Source organism: Thermobia domestica, chromosome 7 (assembly GCF_964235325.1).
Source record: "Thermobia domestica chromosome 7, izTheDome1.hap1.1, whole genome shotgun sequence".
Classification (NCBI taxonomy): Eukaryota; Metazoa; Arthropoda; class Insecta; order Zygentoma; family Lepismatidae; genus Thermobia; species Thermobia domestica.
This window is the reverse complement of record NC_137460.1, coordinates 218,047,356-218,069,673: the sequence shown is the minus strand read 5'-3', so window position 1 is coordinate 218,069,673 and position 22,318 is coordinate 218,047,356. Positions and strand designations below refer to the sequence as shown.

General features: G+C 41.2%; 1 protein-coding gene across 1 annotated transcript; it reads left to right on the top strand.

The window, feature by feature from the left end:
- The first annotated feature begins 20,833 nt into the window (after nt 1–20,833).
- On the top strand, nt 20,834–21,481 carry LOC145689542 (uncharacterized). Its single transcript, XM_081763718.1, has one exon. The coding sequence runs from the start codon at nt 20,834–20,836 to the stop codon at nt 21,479–21,481; it is 648 nt and encodes a 215-aa protein (XP_081619844.1).
- The last annotated feature ends 837 nt before the right edge of the window (nt 21,482–22,318 follow it).

Below are 22,318 nucleotides of genomic sequence, written 5' to 3'. Positions count from 1 at the left end.
AAGTAAATAGCAAAAGACAAAGATTGAACCCCGACAGTATGACAGATTATCGTACCATCCCTTATGGTTATCAAAGTCGAAGTCCTGTCCCGTAATACTTTGTGCGAGTAAATGTGTGTATATATGTATATAATTTAAAATGTAAATACAATGTAAATAATAGTGTGAATGAAGGTGAAATCATCTATGATAATCATACATTTTCGTTAACTTGACATGACTTGAATATAGCATATAAATATGCTATACTATCAGATTTCTTTCATATTCACAAGTACTGGTTATTATATCATCTTTATAGCATATCTGCACCCCTCACACCGCACCGTCATTTTGTAAATATATATATAAAATTTGTAAATAGATTTTTCATATATTCTAAATAGCATTGTATATAGTTTTTTATATATTGTAAATAGTTTTTATATATTGTAAATAGATTTTTCATATAACGTCAATACCATATTTCAAATATTAAATTATTTTTATTCAAGTACAAACAATACAAACATCAAGAGAACATTCTATGTATCATTATATTCAAACACTTATTATATAGTTTACAATTTTTATTTTTATTATATATCTACTTTTTTAATTTTTATTATACTTATTCAATTTTTATTTTTATTATATACTTACATTTTTTTATTTTTTATTATTATATATAATTTTTTATCATTATTTTTACAATATTTTTTAAAACTAAATTCCTGCCTTTAATTTCTACATCATTTATACAATCAAAAAGGTACTTAATACAAAAAGGTATGTGTATTCTGTATAAGATAAAGGAAGAATACATATGCTTCATATAGTAATATATGTATAAGTTTATTTAGGTACATTATAAGTATGTGTATTCTGTATAAGATGAAGGGAGAATACATATGCATCATATCCATAAAAATAGAATATTAATAAAGGCACAACATTTATACTTTTCATAAAATTACAATATCAAATTCATATATTCACTCTACGATTACTATTTTATTAAATTAAATAATAATGTGAATCAAAAAGTCAACCGAGGTTATAAATATATCCTAAAACCAGCAATTACAAAATGCGGTATCGCAATATTTGTTCGCGCAACAAGTTCTTCTACGTCATAAAGAAGATGGTCAACATCAATGAAGCAGTGGCAGCAACCAGAAAATAGCCAGCGAAATAGCGGGATGTCAACAAAGGTAAGGAAACTTTGTCTTCTTACTTAAGTTAAAGTATTAGGTAAACATACAAAGTGCGTTGGTATCTATAAAGGAAAATATCATTAGTGTCTGCGGTTGTCGGGGCGGCGGATATACAAAGCGGATGGGCGGAAAAGTATAAAGGAAACTTGCACCATGGTCAAAGAGTAATGGCGCTATCAAAAGCTACCGTCCGATGCAGCGCGGGTGCCAAGCGGCAAATATACAAAGCGGGTAGGAAAACTCGCGACGGTAATGGCGCCAGCGCAAAGGTCACACATCGTGATAAAATATACAAAGCGCGCGGCACAACAAAACCAAACACTAGTGGCGTCAGCGGCACCATCTAACACGCTTTATCAATCCAAGAGAATTGAAAATGTAATTAACCTATGTACATCATACTATATGATGAAATGTCGCCTTTTTAAACAAAAGTTCCGACTTAATTACACGTTAATCTCTTGGTTACCTAACCTAATAACTACATAAAACACTGTAATTGCGGTTTAATCCCCTTAGCACACTCGGGGCAGGTAAAAGAAGGCAACCCCGGTTTAATTCTGGTAATATATCTAGGCAGGTAAAAGAAGGAGACATATGCTGCATACTTCTACTCACCTAACCGTTTTTTTCAGACTATACATAACCCGTATAACCTCATTTTATGTTTAAAATATCTGTGCAAATTTCATTCATTTCGATTCACTTCTTCTTACCTTTCGTTTGTCAACTTTCGAAATTTTGGGGTGAGTTCTTTTGCGCCCTTAAACCGTTTTCCACAGAAAACAAATACAGCGTATACCGTCATTTTTTGCACATTGTCCATCCGCGTAATTTCGTTGCATTCGTCATGTCCGTCACACACATCTGACATACAGTTAATAGCACTTTTGATATTTCGTGATCTAAGATTTGGAGAGGTCGGTGACCCACCGAACCGTTTTTTCCAGAAAAATGCGAAACCCGTATTTTCTCATTTTACGTCTACAATATCTGTGAACAATTTCATTTACTTCGGTTCATTTCTTTTTGCCTTTCGGGCATCAACTTTCAAAATTTTGGTGGGGCTTTTGCCCCGTAAAACCGTTTTTTCGCGGAAAATAAAAATCCCGCATTCGTATATTTTTTGCGTATTGTCCATAGGGAAAGTTTCGATGCAATTCTTCCTGTCCTTTATACACATCTGACATACTGTTACTAGCATTTTTGATATTTCGTTATCAAATGTTTGTAGATGTCCGAGCTCCACCCAACCGTTTTTTTAAGAAAATACGAAACCTCTATTCCCTAATTTTGTTTTAAATACCTGTGCACAATTTCATTTACATCGGTTGAGTTGTTGGGGTGCCCACGACAAGCGACGGTCACTAGACCCAAGAAACGGACTGTATCAACGAAGGACAAACGGGTGCCATCGAGGTACAATTCCGGGTCAACAACGCAGGTACGCTGCCGGCAGAAGTCAACACATTGGGATTTCTCGGTGGAAAAGCAAAATCCAGTCTCATTCGACCAGCGAACGAGACGATTGAGAGTCAGTTGAAGCTGTCGAGTAATGCCGCGTAGGTGGCGGGAGCGACAGAAAATGACAAGGTCGTCAACATAAAGCAGACCAGACACAGGAGCCTGGATATGCGAAAGAACACTGTTGACAGCGACAGCAAACAACGTGACACTAAGGACACTGCCTTGTGGAACACCATTCGAAATAAAGTGGGCCATATGCCCACGTAGACCCCAGTCATAATATTGTTTTAGGATTCCGTAACGCCACGTGGTGTCATACGCCTTCTCTAAGTCAAAAAATATAGCGACAAGATGTTTGCCGTTTACAAAGGCGTCTTGAATTTCACCCTCAAGATAAGCGAGATTGTCTGTAGTGGATCGTAATCGACGAAATCCACTTTGAACTTTGCTCAGAAGTGAATTAGATTCCAAATACCACACCAGGCTCCTGCTGACCATTCGCTCTAGCAGCTTACAGACGCAGCTCGTGAGAGCAATGGGTCTGTAGCTCGTGGGGCTAGTTGCGACTTTGCGTGGCTTCAAGATAGGAAGAACGAGAGCCTCACGACAAGCCGGTGGAAGAAACTCCTCGACCCAGAGGCGATTATATGTTGCAAGAGAGCAAGCTGTGAACCGCGGGGGAGGTTGCGCAACATCTCGTAAGGTATACGATCAAGGCCTGGAGCAGTATTGGACGATTCACGAAGAGCAGAGTCGAATTCAACAAGTGTGAAAGGAGCACTGTAATCTTCGCTGTTGGCGCTACGGAAGTTTAATACTGGCCCAAAGTGTTAGCTATCTCCGAAGGGCGAGTAAGTAAGACACCATTCACCGTCAAGCCAGGAACAGCAACAGGAGGAGTATTGCCAGTAAAAGAGCGGACCCGACGCCACACCGTAGACATCGCTGTTCGACTATTGATGGACGAAACCTAATTCATCTTCGCTTCGAAAGCTCGATAAGACGTCTAGCTCCAGCACGTTGAATGCGGAAACGCTGCAGATTGTCGTCAGTTGGATGACCATTAAAAGTAACAAGAGCGTGCCGACGAGCCAGGATAGCCTCACGGATTTCCGCAGACAACCATGGAACACGCCAGCGGGAAACGTCGCCACCGCATTCTGGAATGGAACCATGAGCAGCAACAAGAAAAGTGTGCTAAAAAACTTCTGCCACAACAGCTACAGAGAGATCATCACGACAATGAAACTCACTAAGCACACGGAAAAAAAAATGAAATGAAATCTTTAAGTTTTACGTCCCACGGTTATGCCGGTTAGGCTAAAGGAGACGGTGAAGATGAGAAATGAATAAAATGGTGGAATGAAGAAAGTGGGAGGAAACGGGAGAATTCCGAGAAAACCCACGAGCACGATGTTTCTCCACCACAAAGTCCACACGGCGCGAGCTGGAATCGAACCAGGGACCCCAAGCACCGGAGGTGAACGCTCTACCACTGAACCCCCGTGCCCCCCCACTGAGCTCACGGAATTTACGCCAGTCAGCACGCTTCAATATGAAGCGGCGGAGAGAAAAAGGAGGAGTAACAGGGAGACCTTCAACAAACAACGGGAAGTGGTCACTGCCACAAAGATCGGGATGCACCCTCCATGCCAACGAGGTCAAGAGACCAGCACTGCACATGGAGAGGTCGATACAAGAATATGTGCCATGGGCAGTGGAAAAATGAGTAGGACTGCCATCATTAAGGATAAGCAAGCCACTATCCTCAAGAAATTCGGTGACCTGTCGGCCACAACCGTCAGTACGTACAGAATCCCAAAGACGGTGGTAGGCATTAAGGTCTCCTACAAGCAAGACTGGCAGCTCAAGCTGATGGAAGAGCTGAAGCAGATCGGCGGTTGTAAAGGCTTCAGAATGAGGAACGTACAATGAAGAAACTGTAAGCGGGCGAGAAAAGTACACTCGCACCGCAACAGCTTGCATTCGAGATACAATGTGAATTTGCTGAGAATGAACAGAATCGGAAACACAGACTGCCACGCCGCCAGCAGCGTGGTCAGCGTCTGGCGTATCACATCTGTACATAGTATACCCAGAAAGCAGGAAGGACTGGGTACGCTTAAAATGGGTTTCTTCAAGCAGACAACAACTGGCGAGCAGTTGTAGCAATTCCTCACGGTGACTACAGTAGCCAATCAGGTTCCAGTGAAGAGGCGCCATACTGGAAGAAATTAACGTTTAAGGCGAACTTTCCCACGCGGTCCAATCACAGCCCACTCAGAATCCATCAGTTTGTCCTCCACCATGTCAGACTTCAGAGAAGCTGCAGGTGGCTTACGAACTGGAGTAGATTTCAGTCTCTTCGGAGAGAGAACCGTGTCGTTCAACCTGCGGATATGCTGGCTAAGTTTCAGGCCAGCCATGTCAGGTGATCGGCGATGGGCTGGAATGCGCCGAAGACCACTACTAACAGTTTAACACGAGGAGTTTTCGGACGTTCACTCGGCGTTACAGCTGGAGGCTTGGGATGTTTGCTCGTTGTTGCAACGTGGGTCTTAAGAAGTTCGCTAATGTTTGCAACTCGGGTCTTCGAGTCGGAGCTACGCCTTGGGATCAAGTTCCTTTGGGTAGAAACGTCGACGGTCTGGGTAGCTACAGATTTCCAAGAAATAGCAGCGAGAGTAGCAAAGGGAACAGAAAGCAAGGAAGGCTTTCTTTCAATCGACGCTTCGTGTCTGTAGCAGAAATCTTCTCGACTACCATGAGTTCTAGGATACGCTTGTCGCGTGATAAGCTGGACAATCCCGAGACCAAGCAGAGTGCTCTCCCTTGCAGTTCACACAGAAGGGCCTGGTCGCTTTACAGGGTTCTGCACCATGACTACCCTGGCCACAATTCGCACAAAGAGCAGCACTCGCATTACAAGAGGTGCTGGTGTGCCCAAAATGTTGACATTTAAAGCAGCGCAGAGGACTGGGTATGTAGGGCCGAACTTTTAAACGATAGTAACCACCTTTCTCAGACTCCGGAAGCGTGGGCAGACTAAAAGTAAGAATCAGTGACTGAGTAGCGACGAGTTCACCTGACTTCTTACTTTTGATTCGAGCTACCTCTATAACGTGTTGGTCCGCTAATTCCAACTTGATCTCCTCTTCGTTGGCATTGAGAAGATCCCAATACGATATCATCCCTCTTGAAACGTTCAGCATATGATGCGGTTCGACTGTAACCTTCACCGGTCCAATGGCAGTTAACTTAAGTAACTTCGCCGTTTGCTTCTCGTCTTTCGTTTCCACCAATAAAGTGCCATTTCGCAGTTTCTTTATGTCTTTAACCTGCCCGGCTTGATAAGTAATGACTTTATTGATTACAAAAGGGGATAAGCCCTTAATAGCACTCGGATGGTTTTCCTCAGTACTGGCACTTTCAACGTCTCTCTCTTTAATTACAAGATATCGGACAACAGGGGTCGCGATACTTGTCTGTTCCTCAATTTGACTTCATTTTGTTTGGGCTTCTTCCGTGAGGGAGAGCCCGGTTCATTTGTTAAAGATTTTTACCCATAACAAATGATTTTTTAGAAACATGTATAAAGGGAAAAAAGGGTGTGAGGTCACACTGGGGCGTTAATGGGGAGAACTAACGCTACCCCCTGGCAAACCTTTCGCCACGCCTCAAACTTAGGATCAGCGTGGGGCCGACGCGATCAAGGGGAATGGGCGTGCAACAAAACCATTCCCGTCGACAAAAGCGCGTGGCCCCGGAAAAGGAAGAAGTAGAACTAAACAAAAGAGACCTGGCTAATAAAAAGATAGACCCCCATCAGCCCAAAGGAACAAAACAAAAACAAGAGGTGCGGATTTTTTTGTACTTTTTTGTTTTAGGATTTTTTTGTTTTTCTCAACGACTCAACACGGCGGACAACACAAACACTGGACAGACAACAGCAGGCCGGGTGGGTGCACGTCCTCCCCAAGTGGAGGAAGACGTCCACTAAACCTTCCCCTTCCCGACTCATGAAGTAAAGGAACTTGAAGAATTAATTATTAAAAATGTTTTGGAAATTTCTTCAATTAATAGCTGGTTGAACTTTATTTTTGAGAATAGGCAATCAAGTTCTGTAGTGGGTAATAGAGACAATTTATTTTATCTTGTATCTCTTATTCCTGAATTAAGAAGAGCGTGTGCCAAATTACCATTATGGTCGGTATAATGTGGCCAATTTTCGGGTTTAAAATACTCATCAATACATGCACTAGATACTCCTTCATTCCCCTTAAAGATTTAAAACCACTACTTTTAAAATACAATACAAATCCAATGCGAGTAGATCATTTCATAATGTTATATCTAGGCTCAAGAAAGTGTGCCTGTCCACTTGCCAAGTCACAAAGAAAGTACAATGAAAACCAACATGACTCATTTCCGAAGAACAATACAGAAACTAAAAATGAGGCTACAAATGAAGAACATAGTCATCAGATTTGCGATCATTCGAGCCTAAAGTGCAAGAACTTAAAGCAGAGAGACAAAAGCTGGAATTACATAGATACTGTAAATAAAGAGAAAGCCGATCAAGACAGCGTTCAGCGCATAGAAAATCCAAATGAACCTTGTCCAGATTGTACAAATGGCGATTTACCAACCGGAGCTTACAAGTGTATAAAATGTAGTGTTTTCGTGCATTCTCTTCCTGGTTGCTCTTTACCCGTAAGGGAGGAAGAGTATGGACAATTGAAGATGTGCTCCAGTTGCGTTAAGACACATAGTTAACCAACAAAAGATAATAATTTTCCAAAAGATGTTAAATTTACAAGAGAAGAAGAGTTGGAAGAAAACTGGAAAGGACAAAACATACAAACTAAGAAAAGGAACAAACCAAAGTTTTCTTACCTTTATCCAAAGTCCGATTTGCTGACTATGGATATAGCTTCATGTAGAAAAACACAAAACACAAACATTGGCATTTTGAGAAACGGTTGCCTTTGCAAACGTTTCAAAATAGAGACGAAGATTTATCATGTTACAAACACATGCTCGTTTGACAGTTTTGTTCAGTGCTTCGTGACACTTTACTGTGATAATTCCGTGAGAACTATGATCAACAGAAACCAAAATGAACTGTTGTATCAGTTGATAAAATTAAAAGCATCTAAACCAGTGTCTAGAATGGCTTATCGTCTTTGAATGATGATTCTAAGGAACTTATTTACCGAAATTGTAAATTCTGATGTATCATCCATACAATGTGAAGCAACAGTTTCAGCTCTGGTACAAAAGTTGATACCAGCTGAATTTGCAACATACTTAGAAATGCGAACTTGTACTTCTAAATTTTGCCCTTCACCAGAGGAAATAAGAAGTGTGCCAATACTACCTATACATAGCGAGAATTTAAAAGAGACAATGAAAACTTTGCAAATATGTGTTAACAGTTATATGGAAGAAACAATATCACTATGTCTGAGGGCAATCAACAATGCAGATTCTATTCCTAGAAGCAGTTATATCTGTGATCCTTCGTTATCAAGTGACATACTGTGTTCCGGAAATACCTGCTTGGTACGGAAAATGAATGGTCCCCTGTTGATAATAGAAACAACTTGCCCAGAATACAACGCCATTGAGACTGAGAAATAGCTTTCATGCGATATTTCAACAATAACAGCACAACTGAATGTCAAGGGCAATCACTTTGACCTCACTAATATAATTACGTTTATCCCATCACCTAATAATTTAACACTAGGACACTATGTAGCTCTTTGTAAACGCCCGGACAGAAGATGGCAAGTATTTGACGACCAGGGTAAAACAGTAAGACCACCTTCTTGCAAAAACGTAACTCCACACCTGTTAATATATTGCCGTAGATAAATACACAAATTAGAAGATAGATGTAGCACATTCTAGCAATGGGACATTTTAGAAGAAGCTTCTGTAAAGTCATAATGACTATTATTATACATATTGTAACAGTGTATACACAGTAAAAAATCAACGATATAATTCAGCACAACTTTTCTGTGTTACTTGAGTAATATCAAAGTTTGGCACATGCGTGGTGCTACTTAAACTCTATCGCTATAATAAAGATGTATCTATTTGATACTCAAAATATTGATGTCAAGGATGGTACTTTGGCTAGATCTTTGTTTTGATATAATGTTTTGTGATCATAAACGAATGATACAGTTATCACAATTAATATATCAATGACTTGTGATCATCGTGTGAGCTTAAATGTTACTATGAACACAGGGTGGAGGTCTATATATTGAAAGAACAGCTTGGAATTATTCTTATTTCCAGGTTTTAAAGTCATTATCTTATTTCTTCAACGCCAACGCTGTGTTATTGGCACACCGCTTAACACTATTTTGGAGCAAACATGTACACTGAGCTTGTGCTAACAGCAGCACCGGACTCTTTGTGTAAAAATAACACGCCAAAGTGTTTCTCATGCTGCAACTATAGACATGGGTTAAACTCGATTTGTATCAACACCACCATTTTTTGTGTGTAGAAACCAGAGTTAAAAATAACCATTAATCTTAATCCTCCATTCCAAACTATAGATGTAAACAGAATTTGTCGAATCAATTGAATTCTTGATTACAGACATAATCGAGACATGGGTTCCCACTTTTCTCAAAAATTTTCTCTACTAACACTACTTGCAAGTAGTAGTATTAATAGTTTCACTCTAACGTAAGCTCAGAAAGATAATGTAAAATTAGCGATGACAAATAAATGCTAAATATTGTACAGAATTCATTACAGTATCTAATAAAATACAACATATATATATTTTGTAGTTTTGTAAAAGAGAAATATTCAATTTCAAGTAGCATTATAGGTTAAGTATTATTCTAAGCATTAAGAATGTATAACAAATATTTTAAGTAATATATTAATGTTTTAGTTTATAATGATATTGATAAAGTTGTTAACATTTAAATTACCAAAAATTATTAATTACAAAAGAATAACTTGATTTAGTTATTTCTATTCTTGATTATTGACATAATCAAAACATTGATTCACATTTTCCCCACAATTATCTCTACTAATACTATTTGCTAGCAGTAGTATTTACAGTTTTTAGAGTAACGTAAGTTATGTAACAAAATGTAGAACTGACAAAGTAATGTCAATGAAATGCCAAATATTGTAAAGAATTTACTATCGTCCCTAATAAGATAGCAACATGTTATATATTTTGGCTTTGTGAAAGAGAAAACATTTAATGTCACGTAACGTTGTAGGTAAGGTGTTATTCTAAGCATTAAGAATGTATAAAATATTATAAATCATATTTTGATATTTTATTTAATACTTATATTTATAAAACTATTCATATTTACACCGTAACAAAAATTAGTAATTTTAAAAGAGTTACATTAATTAGTATGTTACGTAAAACGGGCTTACGGGATGTAAGGAATTTCAAAGAAAATCGCATGCAGCTTAGAAACATAATGATTTAGAACATTGTACTTTAAATATAAACTAATTATTTGCTGAGCAAAACTATATATTTTCATTAAAATTCAACATGTGTTACAGTTTCGCCAACTAACTCTTTGGCTTCATCAGACACTGTGTGATACATGATAACTGTACAATCGTATATGCATACAACAGCTAAGATATCTTTTTTCTGATTGGCTACTAGCAGCAGCAAATCCCTTTCAATTATATTTATTTGAAAATTTCTATATAGATGCATAGTTTCTCATGAAGCCAAAGAGTTAGTTGGAGAAACTGTAACAAATGTTGAATTTTAATGAAAATATATAGTTTTGCTCAGCAAATAATTAGTTTATACGTAATTATAACAAAGCAAAGCTTGACATATAAGGAAAATATTATTTTAAGAGCATTAGAAAACATTCAGTGAGACCATAGTTAATGAAATATAAACTATGGTGGATAGTAACCCCATAGGTGAGGATACTTTTCACCACATACAAAAGAAATATGTTAAACGTACGAAAAAATGTTTCCCTGCAATATTTTACCTCCTGTATTTATACATTGCACTTCCTACAGAAAAACTGCATGCAGTCTACAAATATTGACATTAGAATGACGGTACCGGTATCTGTACTTAGTATGAATTACCAATACTTGTAAAGAAAATAATGTATTTTCTGGTACCGGCATCGGAACCACATTCTGATAGCTCACCATATGTCCCACAAAAATGCCACCTGAGGAATAGAAAAATCCCCGTTAAGTGATTTGCCTTGGTTGCTCCATATGTCCACGAATATCGTCTCAACTATACTCCAATTCATCGACTATAGATGGCCACTTCCAATATCATCTAACCTTTGCATTACTTGAACAAGTGCTCCATCTTGTGTAACTGCAAGAATTGTCCCTGAGAAAAGTTAATTCTCATATCTGAAAACAGCATATTCACCCACTTCAGTTGCAGAGTATCCCATTCCTATGGTGATTCATGCCTACGGTATTCAGTTTACGATTCACATCCCTGTCACTTTCGCTAGTGGGAAGACACGTCCAATGATCTTTATTTCCATGAGTGAGGAATCAAAAGGAATACTGCATCATCATTACCGGATTCTGAATCGGTACTGATACTCCTGGGTTTTCCAGCATTGGCATTGGCCAGTAGCAAGATCTGTGAATGCAATGTTTATTCCAGAAGGCAAATTCATTTCCTTGGTCGGGGCCTTTTCCCCCTGATATCATCATCTTCCATTCCAATTCTTTAAAAATATCCTCTACTACTGATGCCACACTTTCATTGCATTGCATGCTTGCTTTCCTTGGTCCTTCCGTTCAAACTCTTCAAGATTTTATAAAAAAATTCTTGGTCATATTTCGCATTTCTTGACGTCTGATTTCAAGTTTTTTTCCATATGTAGTACAATTGCTGGCATCAATGCTTTGAGTATTGCAGGCAGCAGGAACAGGTAGTAATGATTTCCTATCTAAACGGTTACTTTGCACCGGTGCAAAGTAACCCCGACTTGAGGTTGAAACCGTCTTTTCCCAGATTTCTTTTTCTATGGCTTTAAAAAGTTTCACACTTCAATTTTAACTATTCCTTTAAAGCCCCATTATACAAACTAGTAATCTAGGAAACCGACTTGCCTTAGACAGAGATTCTTGTAGGTGATGTGTTTCAAATTTTTTCCGCACTTGACAGCAACTACCTTCTATACCTCTACAATAAAAAAACGGTCCGAGTAACTAGAACCGACGTTAACCGCCAATATTATGGCAAAAATACATCTAGATGTTCCATTAAACCGTGACACTTGAAGTTTTCTCTCCATAGTTTATGGTTTTACCAATAAGAGACTTTGCAACCCTTTTCACGTTTGGTGCAAAATAACCACTGATGCTGCAAAGTAACTCCATCTTACGGTGCCCTTTGTTACTACAAGTGAACTCTGCGTCAATTTTGAATCTTTCGTATTGTTCAGATAGACAGAAAGGCTAGTCGCTGAAATTTCGCTATTTAACCTCTACCTTTTATTAATGCTTTATATTTTGTTAACTATTCGAGGAGAAATTCTGCTTTCTGTCCAACAATCGAAGGACAAATCCATTACAGCTATCAGTTTGGTCACAATATCGAGAAACGGTAATCGCTGAAATTTCACTTTTGCCCCTCTACTGTTCATTAATGCCATATACAGAGTGTCTATATGGTTTGAATCAGAGTATTTTGTTCCAAAACTGTTCGGTAGATGGAAAACGCAGCGAACACGTATCCAATTATTTCTAATGGCCAGTCGTGAGTCCAAAAACGAATCCTGTGCAAAATGGCAGTGAGTCAAAATGTCACCACAGTTTCCATTGAAATGTCTGTAGATGGTTTTGGTTTTGGGTTTAGCTTCCCACGATTATACCATGTCGGCTAAAGGAGAGGTAAACCTACTGATTATAGTGGAATTCGAACCACTTTTTCGTTCAGAAACACCCCACCGGGAATCCAACTCGAAATCACGCGCACCAAAGCAAGCGTGCTAGACTGTAGACCAAGCGGAGGTCCGAAATGTCTGTAGACACACCTAGTAATTTGAAGCAATGAATCAGATGTCTAAAGTGAGAAACACGTGCCGCATCATTTAAAACGTACAACGAACCGAGGTAAACAATTCAGCTATAGGATCCCTTGGTAGGGTACCAGATAGAGTCCAATTCAAAAGTTTCAAATCACAAGGGGGATCACGTAGTATTAATGCTTTATGCCTAATTACCTGTGCGAGGACTTCTGGTTTCTGCTGCAAAAATACAAGTATCGAAAGGCAAATAAATCGCAACAATAACTTTGGACATTCAAGTCGAAAAAGGGTGGTCGCTGGAATTAAACTCTTTTTCTCTACTTCTATTAACACTTTATATCTAATTAACTATGCGAGCACAATTTCTGGTTTATCTGCACAAAATCAAGTAGGGTGACTGCACCAATAAATGACCGTCACCAGTGAATGACCTGTGTCATGAAATAATACCCACAATAAAAGTTAGAATAAAGTGGGCCAATAGGAAATAAGCTTTCATGTATCTGTAGTGTTTTGTTTTGTATCTAGACTGTGATTTGTTTGTCAGTGACACGTGACAGAGAATTCAAGATGGCAACTTGGATAGCACTCGTATGACTACAGTGGAAGAGGCAAAAAAGCTTACATTGGCAATAAGGTAAGAATACCCTACATAGTTCCTATTTTGTAAAAGATAAGGACTGTAAGAAAACTTTGCATGCATACAATGCTTCCAGTAACATATTAAAAGAATAATGTAGGAAATGAATGAATGAATGAATGAATGGGGGTTAATGGGGACGTCAGCAACGAGGCTATATGTCCCCGTCACGATGAACAACGTTGCTCAGGACTGCAAGAGTAAAAATGAATTACACGTTAAAACGAAGACAGTGCAAAGGAACGAGAGTGCTGCTAAATGAATAATAAATGGAAAAAAGCAAAAGTGTAAGATAAAAGAATAAATAAGATAAAAAGATAACAATAACAATATACAAAAATAAACTTAAAACAAGTAACAAAATATAAAAATTTAGCAGCAATAAAACAAGGACAACAGACTAAAAACAGCTCAGAGAACGTGAGCAACGCCAATAACATGCACAAACTCAAGTACCCGGCAAACAACATCACTATCATCCCCCAAAGCACGGGTGAGAACAGAAGGCAGTCCATAACGTTCTCTGAGATCTGAGTATTCAGGACATTCCACAAGAATGTGCTGAATACTCAGGGGAACTATACACTCTTCACAATACGGACGGTTCAACCTCCGTAGCAAGTAACTATGCGTTAGATGAGAGTGTCCGATACGCAAACGCGCCAGGAGCACTTCATCTCGACGACGAGCGGACGAGGACGTACGCCACTCACCTAAAAGTGGTTTGACTGCATGCAATTTATTCTCAATGGCCTGGTCCCAATCGGCTTGCCAGTGAAAGCGCATCAAGATGTGAAAATAGGAACGAAGATCGGAGCAAGGAAGGCAATGCTCCAGTGCAACCCCGGCCAAGGCGGCGTTCTTGGCGGCTGTATCAGCAAGTTCGTTTCCCCGAATGCCGACATGACCCGGCACCCAGCAGACAACGACGACACAACCCTGTTGATGTAATTGATGGCATCTCAGAAGAATGTCCTGCACGAGAGAGTGCATACTAAAGGCATTCTGTATACTCAGAACCACGCTCTGAGAATCGGTGCAAAGAAGCACACGACGTAATGAAAGCGTGAGAGCATGGTCCAAGGCAAGCTTAAGTGCAGTCAATTCGGCAGTGAACACGGAACACAGGCGATGCAAATTGAATTCTGAGCTGCCCTCGTCGGTGACAAAGGCACAGCCTACAGAATCCCCATCCTTAGAACCGTCCGTATAGAACACACTAAAATCGGGATACTGATCTAACAGTGCGGCAAACTCTTGCTGGTACACCTGGGAACTAGTTTGCTGTTTCGAATGCAGAGACAAACGTAAATCATGCCGAGGGAGACGAAGCAGCCATGGTGGAATAGCACAAAAGCGAACCAACGAAAGAGAGGGCCACACGAAATCGTCGGCAAGAAGGCTCTCGCACGCACGGATGTACCATGGACGTGTAGAGCGAGGACGTGCAGCATAGCGCTCGTATATCCGACCACCACGGAGACATGGTCTACACGGGTGGTCTGGAATACAACGCACATGCGCAGAATAATTAAGGAGTAGTCTACTGCGACGATATACTAACGAAGGTTCATTGGCTTCAACGTACAGGCTTGCAACAGGACTAGTACGGTAGGCCCCAAGAGCAATCCTAATACCCAGGTGATGCACTGTATCAAGTTGGCGCAACAAGGAATCACGAGCAGAGCCATAGGCAATACAGCCATAGTCTAACTTGGACCGAATTAGACTACGGTATAAACGAAGTACAACAGTACGATCAGCACCCCACGTGCGGTGGGAAAGAACACGAAGGAGATTCAGAGCTCGAAGACAAGAGTATTTAAGATTCCGTACATGTGGTGCCCACGACAAGCGATGGTCAAACACCAGACCCAAGAAACGGACTGTATCAACGAATGACAAACGGGTGCCATCAAGGTACAAGTCCGGGTCAACAACGCAGGTACGCTGCCGGCAGAAGTGCACACATTGGGATTTCTCGGTGGAAAAGCGAAATCCAGTCTCATTCGACCAGCGAACTAGACGATTGAGAGTCAGTTGAAGCTGTCGAGTAATGCCGCGAAGGTGGCTGGAGCGACAGAAAATGACAAGATCGTCAACATAAAGCAGACCAGACACAGGAGCCTGGATCTGCGAAAGAACGCTGTTGACTGCGACAGCAAACAACGTGACACTAAGAACACTGCCTTGTGGAAAACCATTTTCTTGTACAAAGCGCTCTGAGAGAGTAGAGCCCACACGCACTCTAAAGTGTCGCTCGTGAAGAAAATTCGAAATAAAGTGGGCCATATGCCCACGATGACCCCAGTCATATAATTGTTTTAGGATTCCATAACGCCATGTGGTGTCATACGCCTTCTCTATGTCGAAAAATATAGCAACAAGATGTTCGCCGTGGAGAAAGGCGTCTTGAATTTCACCCTCAAGATAAGCAAGATTGTCGGTAGTGGAGCGGAAACGACGAAATCCACTTTGAAATTTGCTCAAAAGGGAATGCGATTCCATATACCACACCAGGCGCTTGTTGACCATTCGCTTTAGCAGCTTACAGACACAGCTCGTGAGAGCAATGTGTCTGTAGCTCGTGGGGCTAGTTGCGGCTTTCCCTGGTTTTAAGATGGGAAGAACCAGGGCCTCACACCAAGCAGGTGGAAAAAACTCCTCAACCCAGAGTCGATTATACAGCTGCAATAATGCAAGCTGAGAATCGCGGGAGAGGTTGGGCAACATATCATAGGAAACACGGTCAAGCCCGGGAGCAGTATTGGACGATTCGCGGAGAGCAGAATCGAACTCGACGAGCGTGAAAGGGGCGTTATAGTCCTCACTGTTGGCGGTACGGAAATTTAACGGGTTTCGCTCCAGCTGAGGACGGGAACGAGCAAAGGCTGGTGGATAGTGATCTGACTCAGAGATAGTGGCAAAATGGTGGCCCAATATATTGGCGATCTCTGAGGGATTGGTCTCTAGAACACCATTCACTGTTAAGGCTGGGACAAGAAGCAAAGAAGCGGATCCATTTAGGGAGCGAACCCGACGCCACACAGTTGACATAGATGTGCGACTACTGATGGACGAAACGTAATTCTTCCAGCTTTGGCGCTTCGAGAGCTTTACCAGACGTCGAGCACGAGCACGTAGAATGCGGAATTGCTGAAGATTGTCTTCTCTGGGATGATGATTAAAAGTGGGAAGAGCGCGCCGACGAGCCTGGATAGTCTCACGGAGTTCCGCAGACCACCATGGAACACGCCGGCGAGAAACGTCGTCACCGCATTCTGGAATGGAACCATGAGCAGCATCTAGAACAGTCTGCTCAAAAGCCTCAGCCACAACAGCTACAGGGAGATCATCCTGACAATGAAACTCACTGAGCTCACGGAATTTACGCCAGTCAGCACGCTTCAGATTGAAGCGGCGGAGAGGAAAAGAGGAGTAACTGGGAAACCTTCAACAAACAACGGGAAGTGATCACTGCCACAAAGATCAGGATGCACTCTCCAGGTCAATGAGGTCAAGAGACCAGCACTGCACATGGAGAGGTCGATACAAGAATATGTGCCATGGGCAGTGGAGAAATGAGTAGGACTGCCAGCGTTAAGGATAAGCAAGCCACTCTCCTCAAGAAATTCGGTGACCTCGCGGCCACGACCGTCAGTACGGACAGAACTACACAGACGGTGATAGGCATTAAGGTCTTCTACAAGCAAGAGTGGCGGCTCAAGTTGATGGAAGAGCTGAAGCAGATCGGCGGTTGTAAAGGCTTCTGAGTGAGGAACGTACAATGAGCATACTGTAAGCGGGCGAGAAAAGAGTACTCGCACCGCAACGGCTTGCAGTCGGGACACAATGTGAATTTGCTTAGAATACAAAGAATCGGAGGCACAGACTGCCACGCCGCTAGCAGCGTGGGCAGCGTCTGGCTTATCACATCGATACATAGTATACCCAGAAAGAAGAAATGACTGGGTAGGCTTAAAATGAATTTCCTGCAAGCAGAGAAGTACAGGCGAGTGGCCAGTGAGCAGTTGGGTCAATTCCTCACGGTGACCACAGAAGCCATTGAGGTTCCACTGAAGAAGCGCTATACTGGAAAGGATTAACGTTTGAGGGGAACTTTCCCACGGGGTCCAATAACAGCCCACTCGGAATCCATAAGTTCGTCCTCCACCATGTCAGATTTCAGTGAAACGGCAGGAGGCTTACGAACTGGCGTAGATTTTGTTCTCTTGGGAGTGAGAACAGTCTCGTTCAGCCGGCGAATATGTTGGCTAAGTTTAAGTCCGGCTATATAAGGTGATCGGCGTTGGGCTGGAGTACGCCGAAGAGCACCACTAACAGAAACACGTTGCAACCGGGGTCTTCGTGGCACAACTATTCTGTGGGACCCAGTCTGTCTGGGTGGAAACGTCGGAAGTCTGGGTGGCTACAGATTTTCGGGAACTAGCTGCAACAGTAGCGAAGGGAACAGAAAGCGAAGAAGGGACTCTTTCTTTCAAACGACGCTTGGCATCAGCAGCAGAAATCTTCTCAACAACCATGAGTTCCCGAATACGCTTCTCACGCTGACGCTGGACAGTCCCGTGACCAAGCTGAATGCTCACCCTTGCAGTTGACACAGAAGGGCTTGGCCGCTTTGCAGGGTTCCGCACCATGACTACCCTGGCCACAAATCGCACAAAGAGCAGCACTCGCATTACACGAGGTGCTGGTGTGCCCAAAATGTTGACATTTAAAGCAGCGCAAGGGACTAGGGATATAGGGACGAACTTTCAAACGATAGTATCCAACCTTGACGAACTCCGGAAGCGTGGGCAAACAAAGTAAGAATCAGGGACTGGGTGGCGACAAGTTCACCTGACTTCTTACTTTTGATTCGAGCTACGTCGATAACGTGTTGGTCCGCTAACTCCGACTTAATTTCCTCTTCGGTTGCATTGAGGAGATCCCAACACGATCTTACCCCTTTAGAAACGTTCAGTATACGATGTGGTTCGACTGACACGTTCACCGGTCCAATAGATGTTAACTTAAGTAGCTTCGCAGTTTGCCTCTCGTCTGTCGTTTCCACCAAAAAAGTGCCATTACGCAACTTCTTCATATCTTTAACCTGTCCGGCATGGTAAGTGATAACTTTATGAATAACAAAAGGGGACAAGCCCTTAATAGTACTCGGACGGTATGCATCAGAATTGGCACTATCAACGTCTTTATCTTTTATTACAAGATATCGGACAACAGGGGTCGCGATACTTGCCTTTTCCACTACTTCAGTTTCATGTTGTTTGGGCTTCTTCCGTGAAGGAAAGCCCGGATCTGATTGTAATGTTTTTGTACCCATAAAAGTGTGTTATTTATTGAACATTTACAAAAGAAAAAGGGGTGTGAGGTCACACCGGGGCGTTAACAGGGGAACTAACGCTACCCCCTGGCCATCCCTTCAGCACGCCCAACACCTTAGGATCAGCGTGGGGCCGACGCGGTCAAGGGGAGTGCAACAAAACCATTCCCGTCGACAAAAACGCGTGGCCCCGGAAAAGGAAGAAATGAAACATAAGAAAAGAAACCTGGCCAACCAAAAGATAGACCCCCACCAGCCCAGGAAGAAACAAAAACAAAACGGTGCGGATTTTTTTGGTTTTTTTATTTTTAACTTTTTGGGGGGGATTTTCATGTTTTGCTTTTTTTGTATTTTTTTCTTTTCAAGGACTCAACACTCCGGACAACACAAACACTGGACGAACACAACATGAGGCCGGGTGGGTGCACGTCCTCCCCTAGTGGAGGAAGACGTCCACTAGACCTTCCTCTTCCCGACTCCACCAACCACCCGCGAGTCCGGTAGCGGTATTCGCGGCTGAGAGGGCATGCAATGAGATGAAACTGAGGGGGTGATAAATGAATGACGTATGAAGCCGCCCTCTCAGCTCCACCCCCTCCCGGACGATGACGGTCCGCTACATGGAGGGGGAATGTAGGAAAATACGTTGAGTTTTTGTTCTGCATGCCGCGTAAACATCACATAGGGGTGATGGTCATTTACTAGTTTCAAATATGTTCATGTTCACTAGTGAATGACCATAGAGGTCATTCACTGGTGTTAAGTTAAAATGTGCGATTTTCCTATGTCATAGGCACAAAATCATCGACCAAACATGTATCACGTACAAGACGTTGCAATTTACCTTGTACTGGAAGTTGATCCAGGTATGACCGGGCTGTGGTCATTCACTAGATACTACCGGTCATTCACTAGATTTTAATGTACACTCTTTGAAGAACTGCAGTGTTTCTTAAGTATTACTATTTGTAGTTTACAGGTAGTTTTAATTCAAGTGCTGGCTAGAAACCATTACAATGTTAATACTTGTTATTGAACATTTATAAGGAGCCTTAGATTATTATTATTATTTTGTAGTGTAATTATTATATCACGCCATATCCCATTCTTCTAAAAATATTCGGAAATGTATAGGCTATCAAATGTTTCTTTAGGCAGCCCTTCAATTGTATCTTAAAGTTATCTTAAATTTGAAGCTACTGTTCTAATCGACTATAATTGAGATGTGTTCTTTTGTTTATTAAATAACTACGTCCTTAGTCTAAGAATGCATTGAAAAAATTGTCAGAGAAAAATTAAAGAATAATCATGATGCAAGCACTTAATGTAATACTGTAATGTGTTGAAACAAGAAACGAAATGCAGTCTCGACAGGAGTACGACATGATCAATCCCTACAATTAAGGGAGGGGGGACTAAAGCATTCTAGATAAGCCTAAAGTTTTAAGACAGAAGTAAATTTCCTTATGGCAACTAACATATTTAAGAGACTATTCTGTTCCTTTCACTAAATTAATTACGTGCTTAACACCACTGCTGGTTCATTTTCTGATTCAGATGCCTCTTTAACGCCAGTATAAGTTCACTAACAAGAATTTTTCTTTTACATTTCAGGAACCAAGCAAATAGCTATTCATGATGGAAATTTGCACCAGAGACGAAAAGAAAAGTTCCACAAGAAAATATGAAAGATTCAAGTATTCCCAAGATGATTTGTGTTCAGCAATAGATGATCTTAGAAGCGGAAGACTAAGTGCAAACAAAGCAGCAAAAGTGCACAATATACCCAAGGGAACACTAATAAACAAACTACATGGAAAAGCCCCAATGGAACGAAAAGTGGGTCCCCAGACAACACTGACAGTGGATGAAGAAAATCGTCTTGAAAACTGGATTTTAGGCAAAGCAAAGTTAGGCTTCCCTATGCATACTGACGAAGTGAAGGATGCAGTTCAGAAAGTCATGAAGGAGACAACGATCAAATCCATTTGTTAACGACAGGCCAGGCAAGAAATGGATGGAACTGTTCCTGAAAAGACACCCAAACATCACCAAACGAAACGCGGAAATAATATCACAGTCTCGGGCACAAGTCACAGAAGAACGTATCCGACAATGGTTTAGTGAATTAGAAATGTACTTACGGGAAGAAAATGCATTAGATCTCGTGGAAGATGGCAGCCGCATATTTAACGCGGATGAAACAGGTATTCGCACCTGTCCTAAAACAGGCATAGTTCTTGGACCAAAACAGTACAATAACTTTTATGAAATTGCACCAGGTCCCGAAAAACAATGCATAACAGTTTTGTGCAACTTTTCCGCAGATGGCAAATCTGTCGATCCGCTGATCGTATATCCTTATCAACGAATTCCACGTGATATAGTAGAATCTATTCCAGATACCGTTTCCGTTGGTCGTAGTGAGTCCGGTTGGATGACAGCTGCTACGTTTTATGAATGTGTAGCAAATGTGTTTCATCCTTGGCTGGTTAAGAACAATATTAAATTTCCTGTCCTCTTTTTTCTCGATGGACACAAATCACATATTAACGAAGAGCTTTACAAGTTTTGCATAGAAAGTCGCATTTTTCTATTTTGCCTGTTGCCCAATGCAACACACATAATTCAGCCCTGTGATGTAGCAATTTTTTGGCCTCTTAAAGTTGAATGGAGGAAAGTAGTGCGGCATTACAAACAAGACACCACGCGTCCTGTGACAAAGGTAAATTTTGCACCACTATTTCATAGTGCTTATCAAGCAGCGATAAAAAAGAGGTAATTCATAAGGCATTTGCAGTGTGTGGACTCTATCCTTATAATCCCAGTGCAGCCGACTATTCTAAGAGTATCTCCAATAGGCAAGAAGAAATACAAACAGCAGGTATGGAAGTGGGAGATGAAATCACAAGTGGTAATCTATTGACCGCTGAGGATTACACAGTTGCTCTTAAAGTTTTAAAAAATAAGTTGCCAGTCGAAGTTATTGAGACTTTCCGGTTGTCGACAGTGGTCCGTGATGACATGAAGCCTTTACACGATCTTGGGGTAAGAATCAAAGATAAAACTGTTCCTGAAAAACGTAATTCTCTTGTTAACAACTTGATAACCTGTCAACAAACTGGTGCATCACAAGAAGATTCCACAGTTCACGAAAGAATACACGAACTTTCTACGACATGCTCTGACAATATTTCAGTACCTGATGAAAGACCTAACCAGTTCATCTTTCCAAGTTTATCAAATACAAAGAATACTGAGGTAATAAATGCCTATAGTTCTGCTGGTCCTCGAGGAAGCACAACACCAGAAGACGTTTGGAAAACTCATTTACGCTGGCCGAAGGACGTAAATTCAAGAAATCAGAATAGGAAAAGAGAATCTGGTACATTCCCATTTGCAGTAACATCCAAGAAATGGAAAGAATATCATGATCTGAAGGCCCAGGAGAAAGAGGAAAGGAATAGAAAATCAACTTGTAAGAAGAAAGAGATGAAGAAGCGTCCCAGGAAGTAGAAAATACCTTCAGAGGAAAGTGAAACAGAGACAGACTCTGATCAGATGTCTTTAGCATCAGATTCTGACGACATTGACCTAGCTCAAGAAATGTCTTTATTTC

Bases quoted from the DNA above. Each gene is read 5' to 3' on its own strand.
- LOC145689542 (XM_081763718.1), top strand. From the start codon at position 20,834: ATGTACTTACGGGAAGAAAATGCATTAGATCTCGTGGAAGATGGCAGC.